The following is a 27,785-nucleotide window of genomic DNA, read 5'->3' as shown; positions in this document are numbered from 1 at the left end:
CGAAGCTTGGAAGTACACAACAGCTTTATGAACTTGAAATGATACGTGGTCGCCTCCTTATTAAACATTTTTAAAACAAAATATGTCATGATCCTATTGAATAGGTATTTTAAACCATCGGGTCCAAGAAAACAAAAATCAAAATCGTCATTTAATACTAATACAAGTTTTTTTATGAAATTTATAAAAAGCTCAAGAGCCTTTACTAAGTTAGACGAATCCTACACTTTTTATTTTGTAAAAGTATAGGCATCTTCAGAGATTTACCCTTTCTCGAATAGTGTTAAAGACAACAAACAATTGTGCATTTTAAAATATTCATTATACATACATATAACCATATAAATATGAAAATGAATTTCTCTGAAGGAAATCGTTTTCAATTATATCAATTTTCATACAATGTTTAATAGATTGCTCACTATCTACTGCCAAAGCTTGAAAAGTTTGCCAAGAACTATCTTGAACCAGACATACATACTCTTTCAAGGTTATTTAGTGAAAATTAATCAAATTGTTTCATAGTAATATCAAAAGTGCTGAACACATAGAAGACGACAAGCGACGAGCGACATCTGTCAAATATTAAAATACACGCGTTCTTATGAGCACAGATATTTTGACAACAGCACGACTTCACGACAAAAGGGTTGAAGTCTTTGCTGTCGCCAAATTAGAAATGTTTCTAATTTTCCCGACGACAATGGCCGCTGTAGAGCTGCCACTAATATGTGAAATGTAAAATTATTCAAAGTTCTAACAAGTATGACGTTATTTTGCCAGCAGAAACGTAATATAACTTTGATATATCATTTATAATAACAATCGATAATTTAAAACAAATAAATCGACCATTTTTACATTTTTTTCACAAATAATTTCACTTTAAACTAAATATGTAAATTTTATTGAAATGAAAGATGTTAGTACGGCAACAATGAAATTGCTGTTTGATACGTTGCTGCCGTCTTCAATATGTTCAAGACGCTGGCTTCAAAGCGACATTTGTGATCAGCCGTCGCTACGTCGTGTTGTGTCGTCGTCTTTGTGTTCAGCACTTAAATCTTTTAAAATTTGAAAGCGCCAAATGCAGTGTCACCAATACAGTAATGTATTTATTTTAATAATATATTTAAAAATAAGTTGAATCGCGTTATACACTTGTAAATAAAATATAACTAACTTATCAATAAATAAAATTTAATAACACCATAAAATTTAATAAAAATGCGAAATAATTCCAATAATAATGAAAAAATTTATTTTATGTAATAATTATTTAAGTTCTGTTCGGACTTTAAAATTTTTGTGAAGATTAAATGCTAGCACAACACCCTAATTACCCAAATTGTAGCAAAAAAAGCGTAGCACACAACCCAAGTACGCCTCGGCGGTGTGTTAAAAGTGAAAATTAATGTTAACAAACCCAAGTGGTTCTACTGTATATATTGAGCTTTTTATTATATTTTCTTTTCGTCACTAATTTCATGATTATATGGGAAGATGTCGTAGTTGTAAACCGATTTCATCCATTTTCCACACGTATCATCAGGGTGTCCAGAAAATATTATATACCGAATTTCATTGAAATCTGTCGAGTAGTTCATGTGATATGGTTTTTGACCCATACCCACGCCCATTTTGCATTTTGTAAAAAAATCTGAGTGCATCTTCTTTCTGGTATTTATTCTGCAAAATTTAGGGTTTCTGACGTGTTTCGTTAGTGAGTTAACGCACTTTTAGTAATTTTCAACCTAACATTTGTGCGTGGTTATTATCCGATTTCTTTCATTTTAAGACTGTATTAAGAAGTGGCTAAAAAAAATCGACTGCAGAAAGTTTGGTTTATATAGCTTTGTTGGTTTGCGAGATATATACAAAACACCTATTTGGGGGCGGGGCCACGCCCACTTCCCCAAAAAATTACATCCAAATATGCCCCTTCATAGTGCGATCCTTTGTACCAAATTTTATTTCCATAGCTTTATTTATGGCACTTTATGTGTTTTCGGTTTTAGCCATTTTGTGGGCGTAGCAGTTGTCCGATTTTGCCCGAAAGCAACCTTCCTATGGTGCCAAGAAACAAGTGTGCCAAGCTTCATCAAGATATCTTAATTTTTACTCAAGTTACAGCTTGCACAGACGGACGGACAAACAGACATTCGGATTTTGACTCGCCTCGTCGCCCTGATCACTTTGTTGCGAGAGTATAAAAAATTTTTAAGTGGACTTAAGTAGTATATTTTTATTTATTAGTTATTTTCCAAGTTTTTGAAGTGAAAACTTCTTATGACGCGTTGGGCACTTTTGTGGGTGAGCATATTCAGCGGTTCTCGCGACAGATGAGATTTTACACAGATATACTCCACGGGTATTCTTATAATATACTAGCTGACCCGGCGAACTTCGCCCCGCTAAATTTTTATTTGAAATATTTAAAACGCTTTTTGAACTCCGTTCAAGGCCATTTATTTGTATGGAATGTTAATATATTTAGGGAATAACGTCTCTGATCAATTTAAATATTTTTGGAGAAGTTCGTTCTTTGTTCTGTTGTTTTTAATATATTCAGGGAATAACGTTTCTGATCAATTTAAATATTTTTGGCGAAGTTCGTTCTTTGTTTTGTTGTGTAGCGTTAAACAAATAAAGAAGATGGCTCTCCAACACGCTACATGACACATACATACCTATGTATGTACATATGAAACTGTAAAATTTTGAACTTAAACGATAAATCGGTTTGAATCATTCGAATTCTCAGAATGAACATTTCCTCACTTTTAGATTTGCTGTGTTGTAGTAAACTATTCACTACAGTGAAATTATTATTTATGAATAAAGACGGAAACCTTAGTATATATCTGGTATAAAAATCCACGGGATTGAGATTTGAACTTGAGGTCAAAATTTTTAAAATTATTGATGAAAATTTTCGTAGAGTTGATAATAAGCACAAATTTTCATAAAATAGTTCATTTTTGATTTTGTATTCAAGTTTTTAACAAATAAGTTAATTACAAAATTGTTAGTTGATAACATGTAACATTTAATTTGGGAGGCTTAAGCAATGCTTAAATAACAGCTGATTTTTGTTTTGAATTTGCTTTGAATTTTCAGCGACATCTTTCGTAGCGTAGGGCAAGTGTCCGTTCGTTTGCACTCAATAACAGCTTATAATTTTCCTTCAGTTCCCATAGGTGCTCCGACTCGCTAGTGATGAAATTTGGGGTTCTTTTGTTGTTTTCATCAATTTTTGATATAATTTAAATATTTCAAACATATTTTTATGAATGACATTTGTAAAACATATGTTGCCCATAACGTTGCCATATATCATAATAAAATTTTATAGAAATTAAGCATTGACTGTGAAACGCAAAGGACTACTCAGTTTACAACAATACTTAGCTAAGATTTTATTTAGGCACAACTTAAGTATGGACTGTAAAACCGGGCATTAGCCATACAAAATTCTATACCTAAATGCAAATAAATGAATTTTTTTTTTAGGAAATATTTCATTTAGGAAATACATGCAGAAATCAACTCTGCGATTTCCTAAATTCCTCTGAAATCTCCCAAATTCGAGGAAGATTTACTGGAAAAGAGTGGCAGCATTGCTTATTTGTCTGACCATACATATGTACATAACTTTATTTATTTCACGGATTGTATGTGATTTTTTTTTTTTAATTTAGAATATTGGAAGTCATAGATTCGTATAACTTTACCACAACAATAATATAAACTTCAAACAACGCATTTGCATTTAATGTTTTTAGCAAGTGGTAGCTTTTGTTATGACAGCCTAAATCCATGAAAATTTAGAAAGAAATGTAGCGCTATCTACTGTAACATAGCGCACTTAGCGCCACCAACTGGTGGATAGCTCTTTGCTAATAATAAACAAATAATTTGCAATAAATAAATAATGCGACTATAAGGAGAGTTATAAACTATCCTATCTTTCACGTTGGACCAAACTGCACACAGTGTTAAAAATTTCATTAAAAACGGTTCAGTAGTTTAGGAGTCCATCGAAAACAAACAACGTGACACGTGATTTTTATATATTAAGATGTATGTGTTGAACACATAGAAGACGACAAGCGACGAGCGACATCTGTTAAATATTAAAATACACGCGTTCATATGGGCACAGATTTTTTGACAACAGCACGACTTCACGACAAAAGGGTTGAAGTCTTTGCTGTCGCCAAATTAGAAATGTTTCGAAATTTGCCGACGACAATGGCCGCTGTAAAGCTGCCACTAATATGTGAAATGTAAAATTATTCAAAGTTCTAACAAGTATGACGTTATTTTGTCTGCAGAAACGTAAAATAACTTTGATATATCATTTATAATAACAATCGATTATTTAAAACAAATAAATCGACCATTTTTAAATTTTTTTGCGTAAATAATTTCACTTTAAACTAAATATGTAAATTTTATTGAAGTGAAAGATGTTAGTACGGCAACAATGAAAATGCTGTTTGATATGTTGCTGCCGTCTTCAAAATGTTCAAGACGCTGGCTTCGAGGAGACATTTGTGGTCAGCCGTCGCTACGTCGTGTCGTGTCGTCATCTTTGTGTTCAGCACTTATACTATTCGTGCTCTCGCGACAGAAGAGATTACATACCTATATGTATACTCAGAGTGTATAGGTATGCGAGAGCGGTGCTATACGCAGTCTTTGCATGGGCATTCGTTCGTGCCCTCGCGACAGGCGAGATTGTGAGTTTTTTATATTTATTTTATAAATGAATATTAAACGGAAAATTTATTTATTTAAATATTTCATTTGCTGCTATGGTTTTGTGTTAAAAAAAAAAAAAAACAAATCTAAAGTGTTAATAGAATTAATAAAAACATTGTTGTAGTGCCTATGTATACTATAGTGTTACTATATTTTGTATACATTATTACAACTGCTGCTCGTCATCACATAAGTAAATTATTATTTTATTTGGTAAATTTTGTTACTTACATGATACGTACATAAACAAATGCAACACGTTATTAAATAAAATTATCTAAAAAATGGGAAACACATGGGGTACATATATGTTTACAATAGTCTACAATACTATTAGTATACGCATAGGTATATATCAGCTGTCTCTTTCTTCGGCTAGGGAGACAACTTCCTGCAGAAAATCTCGAAATTTTGGGAAATTAGGAAAATTAACTCTATTCAATTTATTCATTTATTCTAAAGCTGCTTGAATTTTGAATTGAATTTTTATATGAAGAATTTTATTTAACGATGTCCAAGGATCGCAATCTTAGCACAATAAAATACAAAACTACTATTGATGCATTCACAAGATATATAAATAGATTTAAATCAAAATTGTTCATTTCATTCTTTAGTTACCATAGACCTATTGTTTCAGTTTTAGAATTTGATGAAAATCCTGATAATAATGATGAAAATGCTGATAATGCTGATAATGATGATGTAAGAGTTGATGAAATTATGGATGAGAATTGATAAAATTTGTATTTACTATTTACTAATATTTACTCATTTAAATAAAACCACTTCGAATATAGTTTCTATATTATTGTACTTCAAAAAGTGCCCACATTGCTTTGATAAACTTGATTTTTTATGCACAATTTCTCATGTCGCGAACGCACCTAAAAATGCTCACCCAAAAAAGTGCCCAACGCGCCATAAGTTCAAGTTTTCACTTCTGCCTGCACTCCCGGAGTGCAACCCCACTAGGTTTTTTTATATTTCGGTAATCCGGAAATTTCGATATTTCGGACACTGCTAAGTTTTTAATTGTCCGTATTATCAAATTTATACTGTACATCAAAGCCGGCTGTGGAATTCCAACAAGAAACTGCTGATGGGTTCACCTATACTTACATTTGTCAGTATTGACGATCAGTTTATGGTTCAACTGGCTTTCATTGTGATTGTTAAAAATAGACACCTATGACGTATACATAATTTTACATATGTCAGAATGAAATAACAAACTTTTTAGTACATACTGTCCAGGTTTTTTTTCCATAAGCAAATCAAAAAGAGATCACGCAAATTTTCATAAGAGAAGCCGTGCTAATTACTACTGTTCAAAAGTATTGCACGTTTTCTAAAACATATTTTTGGTTTACATGAAAATGATAAATTATTCAAAAAGTTTCAAATAACCAAATAAAAATACATTTTAGTAAATGTTCCTTTCAATTTAGGGGTTATATGTATGAATTGGAGAAAGATAATCCATTGAAATGAGCGTACGTGAAATTAAATGAAATATGTTTTTTTTTTTTAATTTACTAGTTATTCGTTCATAGTATTATTAATTATTTTATACATGTTATTTGATATTATGCATATTTGAATTAAGTTTAAGTGTTTTAAAAAAACAGGATACGAATTTACACATTCATGAGCAGCACATTTAAACACAATTTGCTCATACACATATGTTTGTGTTTTTTTTTTTTAATTTTAATTTTTTGAAAAAAAAAGCAAATGCTCATGCGTGTGTCTCAAAAAACTAAAAAAAAAATTACTTGCTCATGTTATAGTAGAGGGAATCATCGAAAGCCGGAGTGCGGAACTTTAATCCGCTAAACCTAACCTACTCTTAACACAAGATTCTCCCACGGGACCAACGGATAAGGTATAAGTTTGTCATAATTAAAGCTGACGCTTGGCTAACAGCTTTCCATTTTTGGTTGGACTGACACATAAGTATAGTCAAATTTTCCAAGTCCGCATGTTGCCTGTGTTTCCACGAATGGATGTCCGGTATTAGTCTATAGGTCCACCGTCCTTTGGTTGAGGTTTGGCACCGTTGATGCCACTTTGTGAACCTCATTTTGCTCTCTTCTAACTTTTTAGTCTAAGAGGGGGGCGCTGATAATTTATACAGTCGAAATAGTTCATCACTCTGGATGTCAATAGGCAGCATGCTGGCTAAAATCAAGATGCTTTGCCACTGCTACCACTCGAGCTCGTCAGCATATGCACTTTTTAGCACCGTCATACATAAGGTTCCATAAGAGGGGGCCTAAAACCGATCCTTGCGGTACTCCACCCCAAACTCCACTTTGATTATGTTTGTCCATTTCGCTGAGTTGTAAGCATTCTTTACATCTAGGGTGATAAGCGCGCAATGGTGCGTCGATAGTGGATCTCCATTTTGTGCATCCGTATTGCATTTTCGATAATACGCCGGCTTTCCCGGCGTGTCGAGCATATTCAGAAATTGATATGATGAAGGTTCTTCTGGTGGTTTCTTAGATTTTGGGAGTAATACCAACTTTCCAGGGGTCGGAGAATACCCTTCTTTTATGCATGCGTTGTTCATTTCAACGAACAGGGTGGGTTTTGTAGTTACCCTTTAGAGCTATATTGGGTATACCATCTATTCCAGGCGCTTTGCTGGTTTTGATTTTTTTTGTATACGTCTAATAGTTCTTCTTCTGTGAATAAGAATGGCGACACAGTAGCATCTTTTCGTCGCTCAGTATATGAGATCAGTTCATGCACCGGAAATTATACTTCGACGATTTTCCTCATAAACGATGCGATGCACAAACTAGGGTTTATTAATACGATCCCAGGATTGCAACATTCATATCAAAAGACACACACAAGCGTGTTAGTGATGAGCGATATCATTTTATGTGCAGTGATTACAAAAACAGTTAAATGTACCCAAAACGCGCGACGGACCCACAATGGGCGGCTTCCTTGTCAGCGACTGAAGAAATCAAGAGGCTGATGGAAATGATGCGCCAACCACAGCGATCCATCAACAACAACCATAAGGACCTGCTCAACCATATATCGAAGCTATATGAAAAGGAGAAAGAGGATCACTTAAAAAGCAAAGAAAGAAGAAACATCCTAAATACGCCGACTGATAGGGAAACTACACCAAAGAGGCCGCAAACGAACGCCTCCAAAAGGAGACAAAGTTACCCTCGAAAATGATACAAAGCACAAAACAAAACAGGAGAGCAAAGTGGATAGGCCCATCACTGCTAAAAGATAAGAAGAAAAAAGAAGACAGCATAGAAACGTTCACCAAGGCCTGATGCCATTTTAATCGAGTGAATCGGTGATATGTCTTATAGTGACATCTTACGGGCGGTCAGGAAAGAGGATGCTCTCCCGAGACTCGGAGAAGACGTAAGCAGGATCAGGAAAACGTCCAAAGGAGAAATGCTATTAGAACTGATGGGTGCTCAGATGGAAAACACTGGTGACTACACATATGAGATTGGTAAGATTCTAGGGAGCCAAGCAGCTATCAAAATTCTCAACCATGAAATGATAGAGGAAATTTGGGACCTTGTCCAAATAGCTTCCGAAGAAGACATCACTGTATAAGCTAGGCTACTTCTCGAGGCGAAGAGAATAAAAATCGGATGGGTGTTCTGCCCTATACGGGAGAAGCCGAATCTAATAAAATGTTTAGATGCTTTGAATACGGTCATCTGTCGAGAGCGTGCAGCAATCCAGATGATAGGAGGCAATCATTTCGCGAAGACCTGTGAAAAGAAACCGTCCTGCGGTGCATGCAAATAACAAGGAAAGGAAAATTCGAAGAGCCTAAATATGAGAGTGCTGCAGTAAAACCTCAATCACTGCGAGGCAGCACAAGATCTACTCACACATACAGTGTTTGAACAAAAGGTAGATGTGGCAATAATCAGCGAGCAATACAAAAACCTAGACAATGCAACATGAGTATCTGATTTGACTAATAAAGCTGCCGTTTGGGCCAGTGGTGACAAAGCACTTCAAAATAACCCGCTGACTGGTCAGACCTATTATACACGGGCAAAAATTTTATAGTTGCTACATCCCTCCGAGCGTCCCGCATGAGAATATGAGAAACCCCTAGACAGACTGGTACAAGATTTATCTAATACAACCAAAAACATAGTGGCTGGTGACTTCAAAGCATGGCGACAAACACTCTTTCCTACGCAAATCGTACATATACGTAATAATAAAGAAATCGTAACGACGGCAGTACCAATAGTCACCGACAATGAGGTAATCGAAGATAGATTCGCCAACAACAAAGCATCAGGATTGAATGGGATACCGAATAAGACCCTATAGATTGTCACTAAATACAACACCGATCCCCTTACGGAACTGTTTACGAGGTGCGTACCAGAGGGTATTTTCCCAAAAATTTGGAAGAGGCAGCGTTTGGTTCTCCTCCAGAAACCAAACAAACCAGCCCGAGAGCCAAACTCCTACCGGAAATTGTGCATGCTGGACACGATCTTCCCAAGAGCGTATAATATGCGAACGACTGGATCAGCATCTAGAAAAAGAGCAGCCGAGCCTGGCAGAGAATAAATATGGTTTCCGAAGAAATAATTCTACAATAGATGCTATTAAAAAGCTGACAGATGTTGCCAGTAAAGCCATCGAAGGTACAAGATGGATGTACGGTTCTAAAAAATATTGTGCGGTTGTGACATTCGACGTTAAAAATGCATTCAATTCGGCAAATTGGCCACATATTATAAGAGCTCTGGAAATCAAAAATATCCCGCCCTATATAGTGAAGATAATTTCAAGCTATCCGACAGGGTGTTAATATACAATACTGATGAAGGCCTACAAAACTATGCGATAACGGGTGGAGTTCCCCCAGCCTCAGTTCTTTGTCCGCTATTGTGGAACTATTATACGACGTTCAAATAATTGGATATGCTGACGATATTGCAGTAACGGTCTTGGCGAAGGAATTCAGCCAAATAGAGTGTATGTGCAAACAGATCGCGACTAAAATAAAGGAATGACATAGTGCAACTAAACTTCAGCTAGTGGGCCAGAAAACGAAAGTAGTGTTGATAACAAGTCGGAAAAAGTTAGAAGCTGTCACGCTAAACATTGATGGATATAATATATCCACCTAGAAGTCCCTGAAATATCTAATATTTTTGCACATGAGCATGTGCTTTTTTTTCAATTTTTTTTAACACATATACATGTGTGAGTAAATTCGTACCCTGAAAAAAAATAACAATAATAAAGATGTGTAGTTCATCAATTTTAAATACCAATGTGTTAGAGAGAGATGCACTCTCACACGTATTCGTTTGTTTACATCAGTTTTCCTTTCACGCCGCCCTTAAGAGAGTAATACAAACTTTGTTCTACGAGCTGACGAAATATTGGTCAGCTTTTGAGGGACCACATTGTACAATTTGTTTACCCAATCACATGATGCCCTCCTATACCAGTTTTACGCCGTATCCAGAGTAGACGCGGGCACGATATTACAGTGTGTGCGGTCCCGCAAAAGGGAACGTGGAGTACGAGAAACGTCTAATAACAATGCGTTTATGCTGTTGACTACAAAAAAAATTATTATTTGGTGGGAAATGGTCTTGTTTTGCCGAATACGACATTCTTTATTCCACAAAACATTTCTTATTTGAACTTTTGAAATTATAACTTGCATTTTCACTATGGAATTAACATATTTTCTGTTACGATACTGCGTACAAAATCAAATTGAGGTGCGATTGCCGTTGTAGGTGTTGATATATTTGCTGGTAGGATCCCTCGCATGGAAGTAATACTTTATCTCCGCTTTGTTGTTGCACTGTCGGTGCATTTAATGAAATATGCTTCTATGAGTCCTCTGCTTGGAGTCGCTATTGTTGTATTATATACAGTGGCTCACAGCCAAAATGGTGGAGCTTTTACTTTTACTAATTTACGGAGAAAGTCAATGCAAAGTCGCGTAAATGATGAAACTGACTCAAGGAACTATTCGGGATAAGATTGAACTGTCGAAAATTAAAAAATCGGCTCATAATAAAATATTTATTGAAAGTAATTATCGGTGGATTTTACGGAAAATAGGAGAAAAATCCCATTTAAGAGCTCCAGCTTTAAGCTGCTTTCAACGAAGAAAAAATCCAGTCATCCTAAAACCACAAGAATAATGCTCATAGAAGCTGATTTCAATGGCCACACAGACCGATGGAAACCATACATCAATGCTAAAACTCGAAGAGCAAGTTTGAAGATTACAAACGAACATATAAGCCTGTAAGCTTCTGGAATACTGTAATTTTTACAGATAAGAGTAATTTCAACATGTTTAGATCGGATAGAAATATATATATATGGACAAAAGCAATTGCTGAGCTACAACCGCAAAATTTACGTAGTACCGTAAAACATGGTGGAGGGAATGTAATGGTGTGGGGTCGCATGTCGTCTTCTGTACTATGTACTAGAGTGTGAAACGAAATTTTATACAAAATGACGCGGAATTAAAGACTTTAGATAAGTTTCGTTAATATAGTTTTCACTTAGAATATTAAAAAATAATAAAACACTATCGCCCACTTCCACCTTTTGGCCTTGTTTTATAGATTTGTACTACCGTGCAATGGGTTCTTTATTACGTCACGTCACAGAAAATAAAAACCCAAAAAAGCTAACTGTAAACGAATGTCGTAATCTTGTATTTTATCATTGTTGGTAAAAACTGAAAAACTTTGTCTGTCTAGTGGTGTATGAGTTAGCTCCCTACCCAATTAGCTCCTGTGTAAAAACGCTATTCAGTTTAAATCTCAAACGTCATTTTAATTAGAAAACAAAGCAATTCTAAAAAAAATCAGATTTTTAATATAAAACTAGCAAACCCGGCGAACTCCGTTTCGCACCAGATGGCTTCGTTTTATGTAACATTTCGTTTGGCGATTAAAAGATGAACATTTTTTTTTTGTTTTATATTTGAAAAGGAAAAATTATATTTCATTTCACAACAGTAATGAATTCATTTCGATTACGAAAATGAAGTGTTATTTAGTTGAACTTCACTGAGTAAATGCAAGTGAATCCAAAGTAAATACTGAATCGAAGCGTTATACGTGTCCGCAAATTATCCGTTTCATTGAAGTGCTCTTTGGTAAACTACATTTTTTGTTTTTTGGTCTGATGTTAACACAAACAATGCGGGTGGTTTCCCAACTCGTGAACACGTAACGTATAACTGCCCATGTGAAAAACAATGATTTTCTAAATTTATCCCGCAAACACTAAGCGAATGGACTTCCGACTTGTTAATTGTCATGGCGAACGCAAGGCGAACTGGAAATTGCAATCGTTTGAAGTCAAACGGAATATCAGTCGGAATCATTGGTATTCGAGGAATACATACATTATCACCTGCGTACTTTCCGTTAATAATGATTGCCTCAATCAAATTCGGCATAAGTCTTTTTACCGAAAGTCGAGTACCGTTGTAAAGGCGCGATTGATTCAAATTACGCAATATCATAATAACTGTACCAACTTTGAGTTGCAAGTTATGTGGTGGAAATCCTAGTAACTCCAGAGAGTTCAAAAACTCCGTTGGATAATTTACTACATGTTATGTAGTTATGGATTTGTATGTCGCCAAATCGCCAGCAATTTTTGATGGAATGGAGGAATTCAGTGCGTGTACATCGTTATTCTTTGCGGCAAGAATTGCTCGTTGACTTAACGAAGCATAATTGTGATAATTCTCACTAATGTTCCCAAACATTTTCAATAAGAGCTAATGGAGAGTCTAAAAATCGGCAAAAGTCGTTGGTAAGAGTAATTAATCCAGATGTCGCATCAACTGGGACTTTTCCATTTCCAACAGCTAACAATTGTTTGGAAAATTGTGCAGCACTTTGATCATTTTGAAGTTGAACTCTCATATTAGTGGTTAGCGATAATGTTTTTACGTTATTCCATAAAGATGATGCCTTCAGGCAAGCATTCAATTCATTTACAGGCGTTCCACGGGGAACTACTGGCAACGTCTGCCTGAAATCGCTTGCCAACAATATCATCAAGCCGCCAAAGATGTTGTTATTTCGCCGAAGATCCTTCAGTGTGAAGTTGAGTGCTTCAAGTGATTTCTTATGTGCCATTGTGCACTCATCCCAAACAATGAGCTTGCATTGTATCAACAATTTTCCCATTTCCGTTGCACTGAGTGGCAACTTAAGCGCAGAATGTGCAGTACGACCGCCATCTAGAAGAGTCGCCGCAATTCCAGAAGAATGCTAACGCCAAAGCTATGTCACATCTTGATCGAATAGTGGCCAAAATCAATGAAATGACAAATGTTAGGATTATTCGTTTGAAGGCGCAAGCGATGGAAGATATCTTCACATATGTCATCTTTGTATTTGTTCCATAACTGAATTAGTTGTGAAGGAAAACATGTGGTGATGATAATTGCGAACAGCGTTCGTCTATGGTACGCATTTGATGAAACAACTGAATCCGCAAGTGTTAAATCCCAATCCAGCAAACCCAATAGTTGAAATCAGAGATAAAGAGATGTACAACTCTCATCTCACTGGAAGTGAGAGCGCAATATCAAACGTCAAAACCACCTAAACTTTGACAGTTTGTCGAGATGAGGAGGTTTTGACGTTTCGCAATTGGAAAAGAGGGACGGCCAGATTGAAATGTTGCCAAAAAATAATGCGACGGAGACATTTATAACCGCCGTGCAAGATCACTTATTAGAACTTAAAACAATAAATATAAAAGGAAACGCGAAATTTTAAGGTATTTGAAAAAATGTTTTGTGATCTGCAGCAGCGAGATTTTAGTTTTCCATGGAAAAAAATATTATTTGCCAGTTGATACGTATTGATTTACTTTATTTACCACTGAAAGTTTGAAAACCGGTTGGTTTAATATACCATACCATCGCTAACCGAGATTTAAATAGTTATTATTTATATTAATCGTTAAGTGTAAAATAATTATTAGCCGTAATAAATGTTGGGTATTTTAATTTAAATGCCCAAAAATTAGTATTTTGTCTGATCTGGTAATAATGAAAAATGTTATAAAAAACGCAAATTTTGAGGCGCTCTCACACTGGAATAAGTTGGATATCCCTTTATCCCTGGTTGAAATGCTTCTCGATATATTTAGTGTAATACTTGGGCATTTCAACGTACATCAGCGTCGCTGCGAATGAATCAGCTTCACACATTGCAAAGAAGCTAGTCAATGTTGTCGATGGTGGTCTCTCAACTCGCTGGCCGTTTTCCAAATGCACAGCTAAATGTACAACTGTGGGATATCTTTCATGAATTTCAAATGATAATAATCGCCACAGTGCTTCATTAGTACTGACGTATCTGCCCATTTGGAAGTTGGTGATTGCGACATTCGCATTTTCCGACGCAATACCAAACACAACCATGTCGCTGCCTTTTGTGACGTACTTGCACAAATATTTGATTGATTTGATCTCAACGTTTGCATGTGTTTCGCAAATTCGTGAAATCAGCGTGCAATATGGTACAATGAATTCATTTCCGATCTCAATCTCTTGATTTGAACTTTTACTTTGATAGTTCGACCATTATCTTCTTTTGAACGCCGACGACTAACGGTCGCGGATATCGTTTTGTGCACTTTCCATCAGCCATGCAAGACGATAATGGATTTAATGCACCACACAGTCCATGCACCATCTGTGTCGTCACAATGTCGTGTAGATGGGGATCAGTGACTGGATCAAGAATTTCAGCTGTTATGATGTTATCCACTTCATTTGAATTTAATTTGTTCAGTAACCAAATTAGGATATGAGCATGCGGTAGTCCACGCTTCTGCCATTGCAGCGAGTACATATAACAACGTGTGTCACCAATAACTCGATACTTAGTAAATCCGGAGTTCCATAATTTCGCACGTACATCATAGCGTCTTGAGCGATGATGGGAGAATCGTCAGACGTCCAATATTCTGAACATCACCATCTGAATGAATAGCATCACACAAGTGTATATAGTCCTCAGATCGTAACTTTGCCTAATTGAATCTGATGAACGCTAAACGTTCGGTCTCGCGAATTGCTGGAATAGCCGACGGTACTTCAGAATGACATTCTCCTTATGTGTACGAATCATTATACGATACGCATAGTAATTCATTGGGCTTAGATTTTTATTCGTTGATATGCCTGAAAATGCAAAATTAAATGAATTGTTAATGGAAACCAATAATAGCAATAATTAGTGTGTGAATATTGTACCTGTAATTGGATCGACCATCTTCCTTGGCAATAAATGATCGGATATTGTATCGTACAAACGATGTGTCTCGTTTACACGATGCATGATATTGTTCCTTCGCTGAACGACAATGTCTCGCGACTTAGTTGGATCGCCAGCAATAATTGCAGCAACATCATTAACGGTGGGTGCATTGAATCTTCGCACATGTTCACCTGTTGGGGTACAATCCGTTCTTATGACAAATTTGTACGTATCCGATGGCATTCGTTCCAATGCTATTTTGAACTTATTAACCACAGCATTATTAGCGTGAAAAAATGCAACTGTTCAATAATTCGTATCTTTAACTGTTCCCTGTATATTGCACCACACATTCAGCTGATCCACCATCGACGAAATGAAATATATTTGTAGAAATTGATGCGGTTCATCTGGTGTTGGCACCATTGAACCATGCAAATGATATATTTGTCTTTGAATCTGTAATTGCAAACAATCATTTTTTGAAGAATATGGTGTAACTTCTGATCGTGTGATGGTGTAGTGTGTGGTGTATATGTAGTTGTTATGTGTTGCAATTCATTGTGTTGGTGTGAGTGATTGGTTATATGTGTTGTATCTTTTTCCTTGCAAGTCGGCATGAAGCCGCCTTCTCGAATGATATTAGCTCCAAAGGAAGTCATGCGAAAGCAGTTATTGTATTCAAGGATATGTTGAAGAAATTGGCTGGAATCGGGATCACTTCCATCGAACAATGGTTTCAGTGGCTGTGGTAGTATAAGTAATGGATCCAGTTTAACTTTTCCACTTGCGCAGCACAATCCAGCCGTTTCTCTTTTGAACTTTAACGCATTGCAATATCGGCATATATTCGTCATTGGTACAATATCTAAATTTTCAGCGTTACTGTAGTTCGCAGTGGGACCATATTGTAATGCCAAGCTATTGTATGATGCCAATGATCTTCGTGTCCTCACGCGTTGTCTCAATCGGGCATTTTCTCTTATTATATTTTGTCTTTCTTCGCTTAAGTTCTGGGAATACACTTGTTGCTGGCTTGCATGTTTTGTGCGGCGGCCGATGTTTGCTCGTCGTCATCTAGGAATTTTGGACTATGGACAGAGTGGTGAATTTAACCTCAAATGCACGATCCACATAATTTACACACCTCAACTTACCACCTTAAAGACAAATGCCTGCTGTTGAAATTGAATGGAAATTTGCACAATACACGTGATTGATTAGATGGTTTCTAATTGAAATCTTAGGAAACGAATATTGGTTTATAGTACATGCTATGTATCAGAGATGGCACTGTCTGTAAAAAAAGATTTTCCCGCTTTTCTGTTGAAATTTTTACCAAATTTTCTTTGCTATAAACCTCACGGAGCCCGAGTCCTTTCCAACGAATGCAAAACCGTGGAAATCGGATCGTGCGTTCTGGAGGTATAGCGTCAGGTAGGAAAACCCGACTTATTTTTATATAGTATATAATGAATTAAAGTATTGAATAAACCGGGACAAGCATACAACTCTAAAAATACAACTAAAACAGTGAAACAAGTAGGTGCTGGAGTGATGGTACAGGGTTGTATGACCGCTAGTGTCGTTAGCATTAAATAATAGAAGAAGTTATGAACCAATGTGCGTGCATACAGACTTTGAAGCGAAATCTGATGCCAAGCGTAGAAAAACTGGGCGTGTCTGAAGGATTTTATTTCCAGTAAAACTCAATCCACACCAGATTAGTCATGACGACGACAAGATAACGACCACAAACACATATCTCATAATACTAGGATGTACATGGCATACAATCTTCTACGTTTGCCAGAAACACTGCCACAGAGTACTGATCTGAATCCGATTGGGTATGTGTGGAACTTGCTCGAGAAACGAATCAGGACTTATCATATAACTTAAAAAATAAACAAGTAAGGAAGGGCTAAGTTCGGATGTTACCGAACATTTTATACTCTCGCAATTTATTTATTTAAATTTATTAATATAACAAAAAATTTGACTCACATATTGGGCATGTAGATGGTAGTATATTAGTTATAGCTCTTTAAATGTTTTCGGTTTGTGGGCGTGGCAGTGGTCCGATTACTCCCATCATTGAACTTCTCCTTCTTATGGTGCCAAGAAATACGTCTTCAAAGTTTCATCAAGATATCCCAATTTTTATTCAAGTTACAACTTGCACGGACGGACGGACAGACATCCGGATTTGAAATTTACTCGACATCCTGAACATTTTGATATATGTATATACTCTCTTTAGAAAATATTGTTGCGAGAGTATAAAAAGTGCATTAATGCAAGCGTTAGGCAATTACACCGCAGATGATAATCAAAACATAAAAAAATCACAAAAAACAGTTTACAAACAATAAAAATAATAAAATAACAATTAGTGAGGGGTAAATAATAAACAAAAGTATAAGGGCAATTACTTTCCTTCTCTGAATGCCTACTTTAGCTTTGTCGAGCCTGCAAAACCCGCTCTTACCAACAAACAAGGCAACGGTGAGAAAGATGACTTATCACAGCGACCAACTGAGCCTAAGCCGATCTTACAAACAACAAAAACAGCAGAGAACGACAGTCAACAGAGGCTAGCAACAAATAAGAACGCCCCAACAAATACTCAGAAAATATACAAATATAAATGAAACAAGTAAGGAAAGGCTAAGTTCGGGTGCAACCGAACATTTCATACTTTCGCAATTTATTGAAGAAACTTATAAACATATAAAATTTACCCATAAATTCGGCATAAAGTTTAATAGAATAACGAAAATCGTTATATATACTATATGTGGGCAGAGGTAATTCTTTCATTTTCACCAGCAGGATACACTATATCCAAGGCTATACGCTCACTTAATTTTGCTAAGATATCTCACATATTAACCAATACATATATGATTTGAGTTATACGGAAAGTAGTCGTGGTTGTGAACCGATTTCGCCCATCTTTTATCCGTTTTATCAGGGTGTAAAGAAAATATTATATACCGAATTTCATTGAAAGTCGAGTAGTTCCTGAGATATGGTTTTTGACCCATAAGTGGGCGATGCCACTCCCTTTTTTCATTTTGTAAAAAAATCTGAGTGCAGCTTCCTTCTACTATTATTTCTGTGAAATTTAGTGGTTCTGTCGTTTTTCGTTAGTGAGTAAACCCACTTTTAGTAATTTCCAACCTAACATTTGTATAGGAAGAGGGCGTGGTTATTATCCGATTTCAACTATTTTCATGGTGTGTGGTGGGGTATGTAAGAGAATCGACTGCAGAAGTTTGGTTTATATAGCTTTTTTGGTTTGCGAGATATATATAAATAACCGATTTGTGGGCGGGGCACGCCCACTTCCCCAAAAAAAACTACACCCACAAATACCCCTTCCTAGTGCGATCCCTTATTCCAAATTTTATAACTTCATTTATGGCTTAGTTATGACACTTTATGTGTTTTTGCCATTTTGTGGGCGTGACAATGGTCCGATTTCGCCCATTTTCGAAAGCAAGCCTCTTACTGCCCCAAGGAACATGTATTCCAAGTTTCATTAAGATATCTTAATATTTACTCAAGTTACAGCACAGACGGACAGAAGGACAGACGGACGGACTGACATCCGGATTTAGAAAATACGTCACCCTGATCACTTTGGTATATATGATTCTATATCTAACTCGTTTAGTTTTAGATGTTACAAACAACCGTTATGTGAACAAAACTATTATACTCTCGTAGCAACTTTGTTGCGAGAGTATAAAAATTACATGGATGTAAATCATCGTCTTATAGAGGCTGTGCATCAGTGTCCTTTGCTTTACAAAAATAATGCGTCCTTATCAGATCATAGATGTGGTTGGCAGCAAATCGCTCAACAAATGAAAATGTAAGGTACGTCCATATTGCTCCAGATTCGGTTAAACACAATTATTCGATAAATGAACTTTTATAGAGGCCCTTTTTTCATAGAACAATTCCTCCATGCTCGTTATAGCACGCAAATATATACACATTTGTTTCCAAATATTGCTAAAAACCAAAGCTAACACAAATATTTTTGTATTGTGATGGCTGCTTTCACACGTCACAGATGTTTGAAAAATTGTGAGCATTTGAGCTTTTGAATTTTCTCCAGCATAAGGTAATCATCCCAAAATCCAAAAACCTCACAGTAGGGAGTGTGGTGATATTTGTGAGGGCATGAGAATAGGGCTGTAAATTGTGATTGAAAACGGGATGCCATGTATCACTGTTCCGTTTTCAAACACCAAATCGTAACGATTTAGCATGTGCCAAAAATCATAACTGTCCGTTTTGAAATTGGTCTGCAGTGTGAGCGCTAATTATATCTATAATATAACCGGACCGATTTCGCTAATTCTTTTTTGGAATATTCCATGAACTACAAGCATGGTTCTTACGCAGAGAAAGTCTTGAAAAAGTCTAAAATCCATACTTTTCTAATCTCCCATAAGAAATGTGTATTCTACAGATATAAAAATTAATTGCTGTTCGTTAGTCTCGCAAAAAGTCGAGAACGCCCACATAGGTCTGGCTAATTTAAGTCGTGAAATATTCGAGCATGGCCAAGAAAGTTTTAGAAAGTAAATAAATATGGGAAAATTGCAAGTAAGATAATAATAACAGCTTTTGTTTAGTTGACAACAAAAATATAAAAAAGAAAACAAAAAATAATAATTTTAAGGTTGTCATTGGGGCTTTGTTAAAATATTTTTGTCATTATTCAAATGTATAAGGTTATGTCGATACCCCAAAACAATTTCTAACAAGTAAGGAAAGACTAAGTTCAGGTGCAACCGAATATTTTATACTCTCGCAATTTATTGATGTATTTTTATTAGATAACACACAATAATAAATTCATAAATACCAATAGAATAACAAAAATCATCATATGTAGTATATGAGGGCTGGTAATTCCTGAATAGATTTCACTTATTTTCGGCATCAAAGTATAAAGGAAATAGGGGCTACTTGGCACCTGTTAGTAGATGCAAATATACTACAGATTTCTGTCACTTCACAAACATGAAAGAGGAGCTTATCCATCGTGTTTTTCCGGATATAAACATAAAACATAAAAACTTACTAATTTAATGTATACCTTAGCCACAAACGTGTGGCCTGGTCTGCTAGTATTTGATAAAGTAAAATTTCTAAAAAATTTTGAAAATTTAGTCATTAAAGCGAAATATTCCTGTTTCGGCAACTCTTGGTTGGTGTTTGTGCAAAAGTTTTCACTTATTGTGCTAAAATTAAATTGAGATCGCTGCGACGTAATATCATGTTCCAATATAAATTTTATATGATTAGATTACATTTAAACGCTTCACAAAACTACTTTGTTCTCAGTCCCGTTCGAGATTTATAAATCAGCTGTTTTGATTGTAAATCAAAAAATATGCTACACGTTCAATATTTTTCTCGCGATCGTGATCCTCGATCTGGATTTCAAAATATTTAAATATTTTGTGATATCCATATTATCGTGATCCATCAATATTGCATGTCAAACGTTGAATAAATATACAGGAAATATCACGATAATTACTGAACGTGTAGCAGGCGCCTAACAGTGTTGCATTTGCGCATATTTTAAAACTAATAAATACAATATAGTTGAAAATATGAATTTTATAATATATTTTTTTGTATGTAATTTGCTAATATGCATAATTAAGTTAAAATATATTATAAATGGAGGACAACGATAAAAATTAGCTAATGAAATATTTTTTTTTGTTTGAAAATGCAGCGTACAAGGAGTTGAGAGAAGGAGAGAAAAACATGAACAGAGTTGCCGAACACAAATTTCTTGTGTGAACGCAATGGGTGACATCAAAAGTAATCTTCAGAGAATTTGCGACAGGAATTCCGGAGTCTGAACTCGAACAATGTCTCAGTTTATTGGCAATATTTATATCGGAGACAGATGGTATTAAATTTTCGATTATTCACAAAGTTAATCGTTCGTGCTGATTAGTATCATTATTAGCTATTTTAAAGTACCACTAATTGTTTTACATACATTTGTTTGGAAACTTATTGGTAACTTCAATTAAATTTCAATTTTTATTATGTCATTACGTCGTCCAAAATCACCACACATGAGTAATAATGTCAAAGCTGCAGAAAAAGAAGAAAGTTTTTGGGAAAAATTTAGCACAATCGGTAGAAAGAAAGGAACGAAGGAAGGTATGTGAATAAATTGGTATCATATACAGAGGAATTTCTTGAAAAATTCTATATTTTTTTTTGTGTGGGTTTATTGTATTTAATGAGATTTATTTTATACTTCAAGATATATATATTTATTAGTCTTATAACAGAACCACTATGTATGAAAATCATAGTAGAATTGTTTGCATTTTGTATTGTTACAATTTTTTTTCTTTTCTTTCTTTCTTTTCTGCATATTTAACTTCATAGATACACGCTTATTATAAAGTATAAATGACATAGCATGTATTATTGATAGATACGAGATTCTGTGGATTCTTACATCCTTTCAATTAACATATGTTAATTTCTCGAAACCTTATCTTAAATTTGTGTATATGTGTGTAGTAGATTGTTGCTGTGAGGTCATTACTAGTGATGAATATATGTATATACCGAACCATGATGACGGTGAGTGTCAAAAGTGAGTCATCCATGCATAGTTTGTTTGTTCTAATTTTAGAGGAAAGAAAATAAGGTAATTATATACATTTGAACAAAATGAAAGCAAGAAAGCAAAATCGACAATATACATATGTAAACACCCTAATGTTTACTACTTCTATTATATATATATATTTGGCGTAGGAACCGCTTTAAGCGATTATAGCCGAATCCACCAGAGCGCGCCACTCATTCCTCCTTTTTGCTTTTTGGCGCCAACTGGAAACACCAAGTGAAGCCAGGTCACTTTGCACTTGGTCTTTCCACCGGAGTGGAGGTCGTCCTCTTCCGCGGCTTCCTCCAGCGGGTACTGCATCGAATACTTTCAGAGCTGGAGTGTTTTCTTCCATCCGTACAACATGACCTAGCCAGCGTAGCCGCTGTCTTTTTATTCGCTGAACTATGTCAATGTCGTCGTATAAATCGTACAGCTCATCGTTCCATCGTCTGTTCTATTACATAAATATTTTATTTGTTTTGTATGGTTTTAATAGATTAATATACATATGTATATATTACAAGTTTTTACATATGGGCACTTCCGCCAAAAGATCCACCACAGACAAAATATTAAACACTAGCAGACCCGGCCACTCGTTTTTATGGCTAAGGTATACATTAAATTAACACCTCAATTGTGTAAAGCTACTGGCGAATAATCGCCATTATAGTAGCCTTTGCTACTGAGTCTAGATTTTTTATTATGATAAGCTATTTATCTCAGTTGCCAAGAATACGCAAATAACAGCCCTGAGTCAGAGAATGTAAAATATAGAGAAGGTTCAATTGCGGACCAGCGTGTGAATTGTAAAAACTAACAAAATCCTATAAGCGAGTTTCACCACGGCTGGCTCGGAAGGAGAAATATTAACAGTGCCTCGTAACAGAGCTGAGTATTAATTGAAAAATATACTCAGAGGTTTACATTTCTATTATAGACGCATGTTAGGCTCTTTGTTTATATGTTGATGCATTTATATGCTTACTATATACATATGTACATACAACTGACATGGAATTCGTTTTGCGGATACTTATGAATGCATCCACAATTGAAAACATTATGCGATTTCAGAGGTATATTTGTAAAAAAAAAATTCAAACGGACCCACATATTTATGTAATATTGTATAATAATATACATATGTATGTACATACTTTCATAAAAATATGTTTTATATTTTTATATTTACTAAATACATTTCGTATAACACTAAAATGAACTACATATTTCGTAACTTAAACTTGCATATGCATATGTATATCTATATACATAAGCATTTACGTGTGTACATACATATGTAGATATGTCTTCAAAAATTCGAATAGTATCATTATCACTTATCAGTGAAGGTCATGTCACATGTGCGCGCATTTCTCTGTATGCATATACATACATATGTTTGTATGTCACTGAACAAATACACAAACTTACATTTGCATATGCGTGCACGTAAATCTGCCAACCATCACAAAAAATCAAAAGCATTGTTCTAAAAAAAACAACGAGCGCCTCAAACGCATAAGCAGCATCACAAGTCAATATGGCAGCCAATCAACGAAGCCAAATATTGTAGTAAATACAACAAAAACATTTTCATTCATGAACGCAAGCGCACATTCACTTGGCAAAGTTGCTTCATTCATAAAAGCAACGCCATACACATCTCCCCGCGCATACGCATGTCCACAAACGTCTTTTCGCGACGATGACAAAAATCATAAATTGAAGATTTTTCTAATGTTCCATCCAGAAGGAAAATTTGCAACATCGCAAAAACCTAGGTACAAAAATGGCAACATAGCCCTTGAGTCGATTTTAAATATTTTTCAACAAAAATTCTTTGGCTGGCAAAAATTTATGTCGATATGTTTGCATGCTCATACATATCCATACATATTTACGACAAGCCGATTTTCTACCGACAACACAATGTTGCGTCGCTTTGGCATTGCGCAGGCGGCCATCAATTTTTCGACACATCGAGTTTTACAGGGCCGCTTCAAGTGATCCCGCCGTAATAATATTTGCGCTTAATATGTATGTACAAATATTGAAGTATTAATTGGTTATCTATATAATTAAATGCATTTTAATATCTGCCAACATATTAAATCATGTTTAGAATAATTACTATTGATCTTTTAAAGAAACAAGGCATAAAATTTAAAGACATTTTATGTTGGACATCTGGGCCTCTTTGTTTGCGTACGCTCCACATTCCTTACAGCTCTTTGACATGAACACAAAAAAATCATAAGCTACGGCCATTCGTCGTTGTCCGTGGCAACGAAGATCTTATATGAAGGCATGAGTACACATATTTATTTACATACATACATACATATATTGAATGTTGACAAATTGACATATAGACACAATTCGAATGGTTCTTTTGATATTTGTTTACATGTGCACACATGTAATTACGAATGCGCGTACGTTTATCATTTTGTGATAATATACATATTTATGATATTATGTGACGTTTTAATGACTAAAGTAAATAAATGTAGTATTATTATGTTACATTTAAATAAGAATATAAAATAATTTAGGTTATTATATATTGTAAAGCATTACATATGTATGTGCGCATGTGCCTTCATATCAATTATCAACAAAATATCTATAAATTATGTGCAAAAAAGTCATATGCGCATTGTATATAGGCAAATATGTAAACGTACATTTCCTAACATAGAAATTAACACACTTTTTCTCATTTAACACTGCAAACGCTCAATTCTGCTATTTTCTAGCCCTCTGATGTTAAACAGTGGTGAAACTTCCTTATAGAATTCTGTGGTGAAACTCGCTTATAGAAACGAGTACCCCTTCGAAAAGCAAACCAGTGTGGCCATTAGCCCGCCGTGAACCTTCTCTATATTTTACATTCTCTGCCTGAGTTTACATTTTTGACAATTATTTTGTAAGTATTTGGCAGCACTGTTAAAATGTGAGTGACAATTTGTGCAGTTAACAATACAAATACGCGAACAGAAATATTTTATTTGAAACAAAATACAAAAAATAACTATAATGGGTAATTATTAATTATTTTTCATTAGTGGGGAAGAAAGCTTGAATGTCGCATTAATTCGACGGCTAATTAGAGATCGTTCCAGTCCTTTGGATATTTCACTTATGAAGTACGCTAAGGATTCAAATGTTGTTATTTGTTATATTTACTATATCTATCTATATATATAAAATTAAGTGGCAAAACTTCTTGTTCGTATACTCCTCCTAGATGGCTTGCCCCATTTCAGTGAAATTTTCAGGTGTGATTGGGGTCTGTTTGGAGGGTGCACATAAGAAATTTAATGTGTGTATCATTGCACGTTTTGCAAAAAAAAAAAAAAAAAAAAAAAAAAAATGATACATCCCGCTTATACAAATTCTCATAAAATAATATTTTGCCGCACGATTGGCAGTCCTGTCAAATGCCTTCATTTGGCAGTTCATCTCGAAAATGGTCAACGCGTTTATTTCACTGCAGACAATGTACAACAGAGCGCAGCACGACCACCGGGGACAACATTAACTACCTTTTTTGAGTTGTGAAAACGATGAATTTGCAAGAACATTGCTATATTCCGAAATACCACAATATTTCACTTGGAATCCATCATCGAAAACATTTCAACGACGAAAGCAAGGGGAGCGTGTTGATGGTTATCCAAATGTCCGTAAAACCGATGCTATTAGTCAACGCGAATAAGGCATTAGCGCAACTTGGCATAACTGCGCCCAATCGTTCAGCGATTGAAATGTTTGACCATGAGCTTCAACGTGAACAACAATACGATTGCAATGAATTGCGTGCTTTCATACAAGCTAACATTACCAAATTGAATATTCAGCAGAAAAATGCTTATGATAAGATTATACGAGCGGTTGACAATAACGCAGGTGGATTCTACTTTCTGGATGCGCCCGATGGTACAGGGAAAACGTTTCTGATCTCTTTGATTCTTGCTACTAAACGGTCACAGCAGAAAATTGCGCTGGCAATTGCTTCGTCAGGCATCGCTGCTACTCTACTTGATAGCGGTCGAACAGCACATTCAGCACATTGAAATTACCGTTGAACATCCAAGTCGTTGAAACACCATCGTGCAACATATCGAGGAATTCAGCAATGGCAAAAGTTTTGCGAGGAGCTGGAATAGTTCAATGGGATGAGTGCCCAATGGCTAACAAAAAGTCATTAGAAGCATTCAATAGAACAATGCAAGATTTACGCCAAAAGCAACAACTTTTTGGCGGAGCATTAGTCTTATTATCCGACGATTTTCGGCAAACTTTGCCAGTCATTCCTCGATCAACTCCTGGCGACGAAATAAACGCTTGTTTAAAATCGTCAGTTTTGTGGAGACATGTTCAAAGGCTGACTCTTACCGTCAACATGCGAGTCCAATTGCAAATCGATCGATCCGTAGCGGCGTTTTCGAAGCAGTTTTTGGACATTGGCTAAGGCAAAATACCAATCGATGATACCGGTTTGATCACATTGCCGAACAACTTTTGTACACTTTTACAATCGAAAGAAGAATTGATTGAAAGTGTATTTCCGAATATTGTTCAACACTATCATCGCCACGATTATTTAAGTGAACGCGCAATATTGGCACCGAAAAATGTACACGTCAACGAAATCAATTTTGACATTCAAGAAAAACTGTCAGGAGAAGCTACAACATATACATCGATTGATAGCGTTTTGAAGCAAGATGAAGTAGTCAATTATCCAACTGAATTCTCGAATTCTTTGAATCCCCCCGGTCTGCCACCGAATCGTTTAGTCTTGAAAGTCGGTTCACCCATTATACTTCTACGAAATCTGAAGCCACCGACTTTGTGTAATGGCACAAGGCAACAGGTGAAGTTGTACTCTTACCACGCATTCCCATGATTCCAACGGACATGCCGTTTGAATTTAAGCGCTTGCAGTTCCCAGTACGTCTTGCCTTTGCGATGACCATCAACAAATCGCAAGGGCAAACGTTTCAAGTGTGCGGCGTCAATTTGGAAGAACCGTGCTTCTCCCACGGCCAATTGTTCGTCACATGCTCGAGAGTGGGAACACCAAGGCGGTTATTCATTTAAGCGCCAGGTGGAAAAACCAAAAATGTTGTATACCAATATGTTTTATAAATAAGTAACAATTTTACAACAATAAATAAAACACAAAGTAAAAACCCTTAGGAGTTTTAATCGATTTAGGTGTGGCGAAGCGCACAGGGTAACAGCTAGTTTTGTATATTTTCAAATAGATCAAACAAAGCATTTTTATACTTGTTGGCCACATTTTAAATCCATCAACCGATCAACTGCGGATTTGATTCTGAAGATTTGAGCAGCGCTACGATTCTTTGCTGAAGATAGCTATCAGAAAGGTCAAGGGAATGACTTCGGAATTTCACAACTCAAATACAATGTCAGCGATTCTTAAAGAAGTGACCACATTTATGCAACAGAAAATATGCCGAAAACATATCAAATTTAGCATAAGTGTATAAGAGCAAAATACAACTATAATAACAAATAATAAGCAATCAAACATAATTTCCTGATGTGATCCTATGTATGAATGGAACATATGTGCACATTTCAGCACCAAAAAAAGAACTGCAGCATCTGTATATTAATATCTATCTATACCTCTGAAGTAAATCAAATTTTAGAAATTGCTCGAAAATATAGTATTATTAAAATATTAGTTTCTGCTTTTCTTTTCCAGTCCTATGTGGTGACCAGAATCTGTTTATTTCGGCTTCAAAGCCATTCCATAGTTTTGCATTTTTTAAATAATCGCCCCTATTCCCGTTGTCGTTATCGTTTTAAAACGACTTAAGAACGCCTATTTGGCATTCCTGTTGGCGTTAACGACATTTATCGAAAATAAATTGAGATTCCCCAATTTGAAACGACTATAGAAACGACATAGAAACAGTCGTTTTTTGTCGTTGCTATAATTGTGAGCGACATAGAAACGACGCGGTTGTTTGAAGGAATATTTGAAG

The 27,785-nt window shown here is 35.6% G+C and overlaps 2 protein-coding genes and 1 long non-coding RNA gene across 4 annotated transcripts in view; 1 reads left to right on the top strand and 2 right to left on the bottom strand.

Annotated features, from left to right (window-relative positions):
• LOC105220339 (beta-parvin) overlaps nucleotides 1-27,785 on the top strand; it is a 289,141-nt gene that overhangs the window by 233,377 nt on the left and 27,979 nt on the right. Inside the window, exon 1 of one of the 2 annotated variants that reach the window (XM_054232401.1) lies at nucleotides 21,088-21,287. The exons of the other annotated variant lie outside the window; for it this stretch is intronic. Within the exon in view, the coding sequence (XP_054088376.1) occupies nucleotides 21,170-21,287 (118 nt within the window). The 5' untranslated portion in view covers nucleotides 21,088-21,169. Of the gene's footprint in view, nucleotides 1-21,087; nucleotides 21,288-27,785 lie in introns of those variants that run through there. 2 annotated transcript variants of the gene reach the window in all.
• LOC128922328 (uncharacterized) lies at nucleotides 12,421-17,984 on the bottom strand. The gene is made up of 2 exons (XM_054232404.1): nucleotides 15,071-17,984; nucleotides 12,421-14,998 (listed from the first exon to the last, which is right to left on the bottom strand). Exons 1-2 carry the CDS (start codon nucleotides 15,315-15,317, stop codon nucleotides 14,868-14,870), a joined length of 378 nt encoding a protein of 125 aa, XP_054088379.1. The 5' UTR covers nucleotides 15,318-17,984; the 3' UTR covers nucleotides 12,421-14,867.
• LOC128922331 (uncharacterized) lies at nucleotides 21,091-24,315 on the bottom strand. Its single transcript, XR_008471567.1, has 2 exons — nucleotides 22,275-24,315; nucleotides 21,091-21,764 (listed from the first exon to the last, which is right to left on the bottom strand). It is a non-coding gene; the product is annotated as an uncharacterized LOC128922331 (long non-coding RNA).

This window comes from Zeugodacus cucurbitae, chromosome 5, assembly GCF_028554725.1.
Source record: "Zeugodacus cucurbitae isolate PBARC_wt_2022May chromosome 5, idZeuCucr1.2, whole genome shotgun sequence".
NCBI classification, from domain to species: domain Eukaryota; kingdom Metazoa; phylum Arthropoda; class Insecta; order Diptera; family Tephritidae; genus Zeugodacus; species Zeugodacus cucurbitae.
This window is presented reverse-complemented; position numbering and strand designations above follow the sequence as displayed.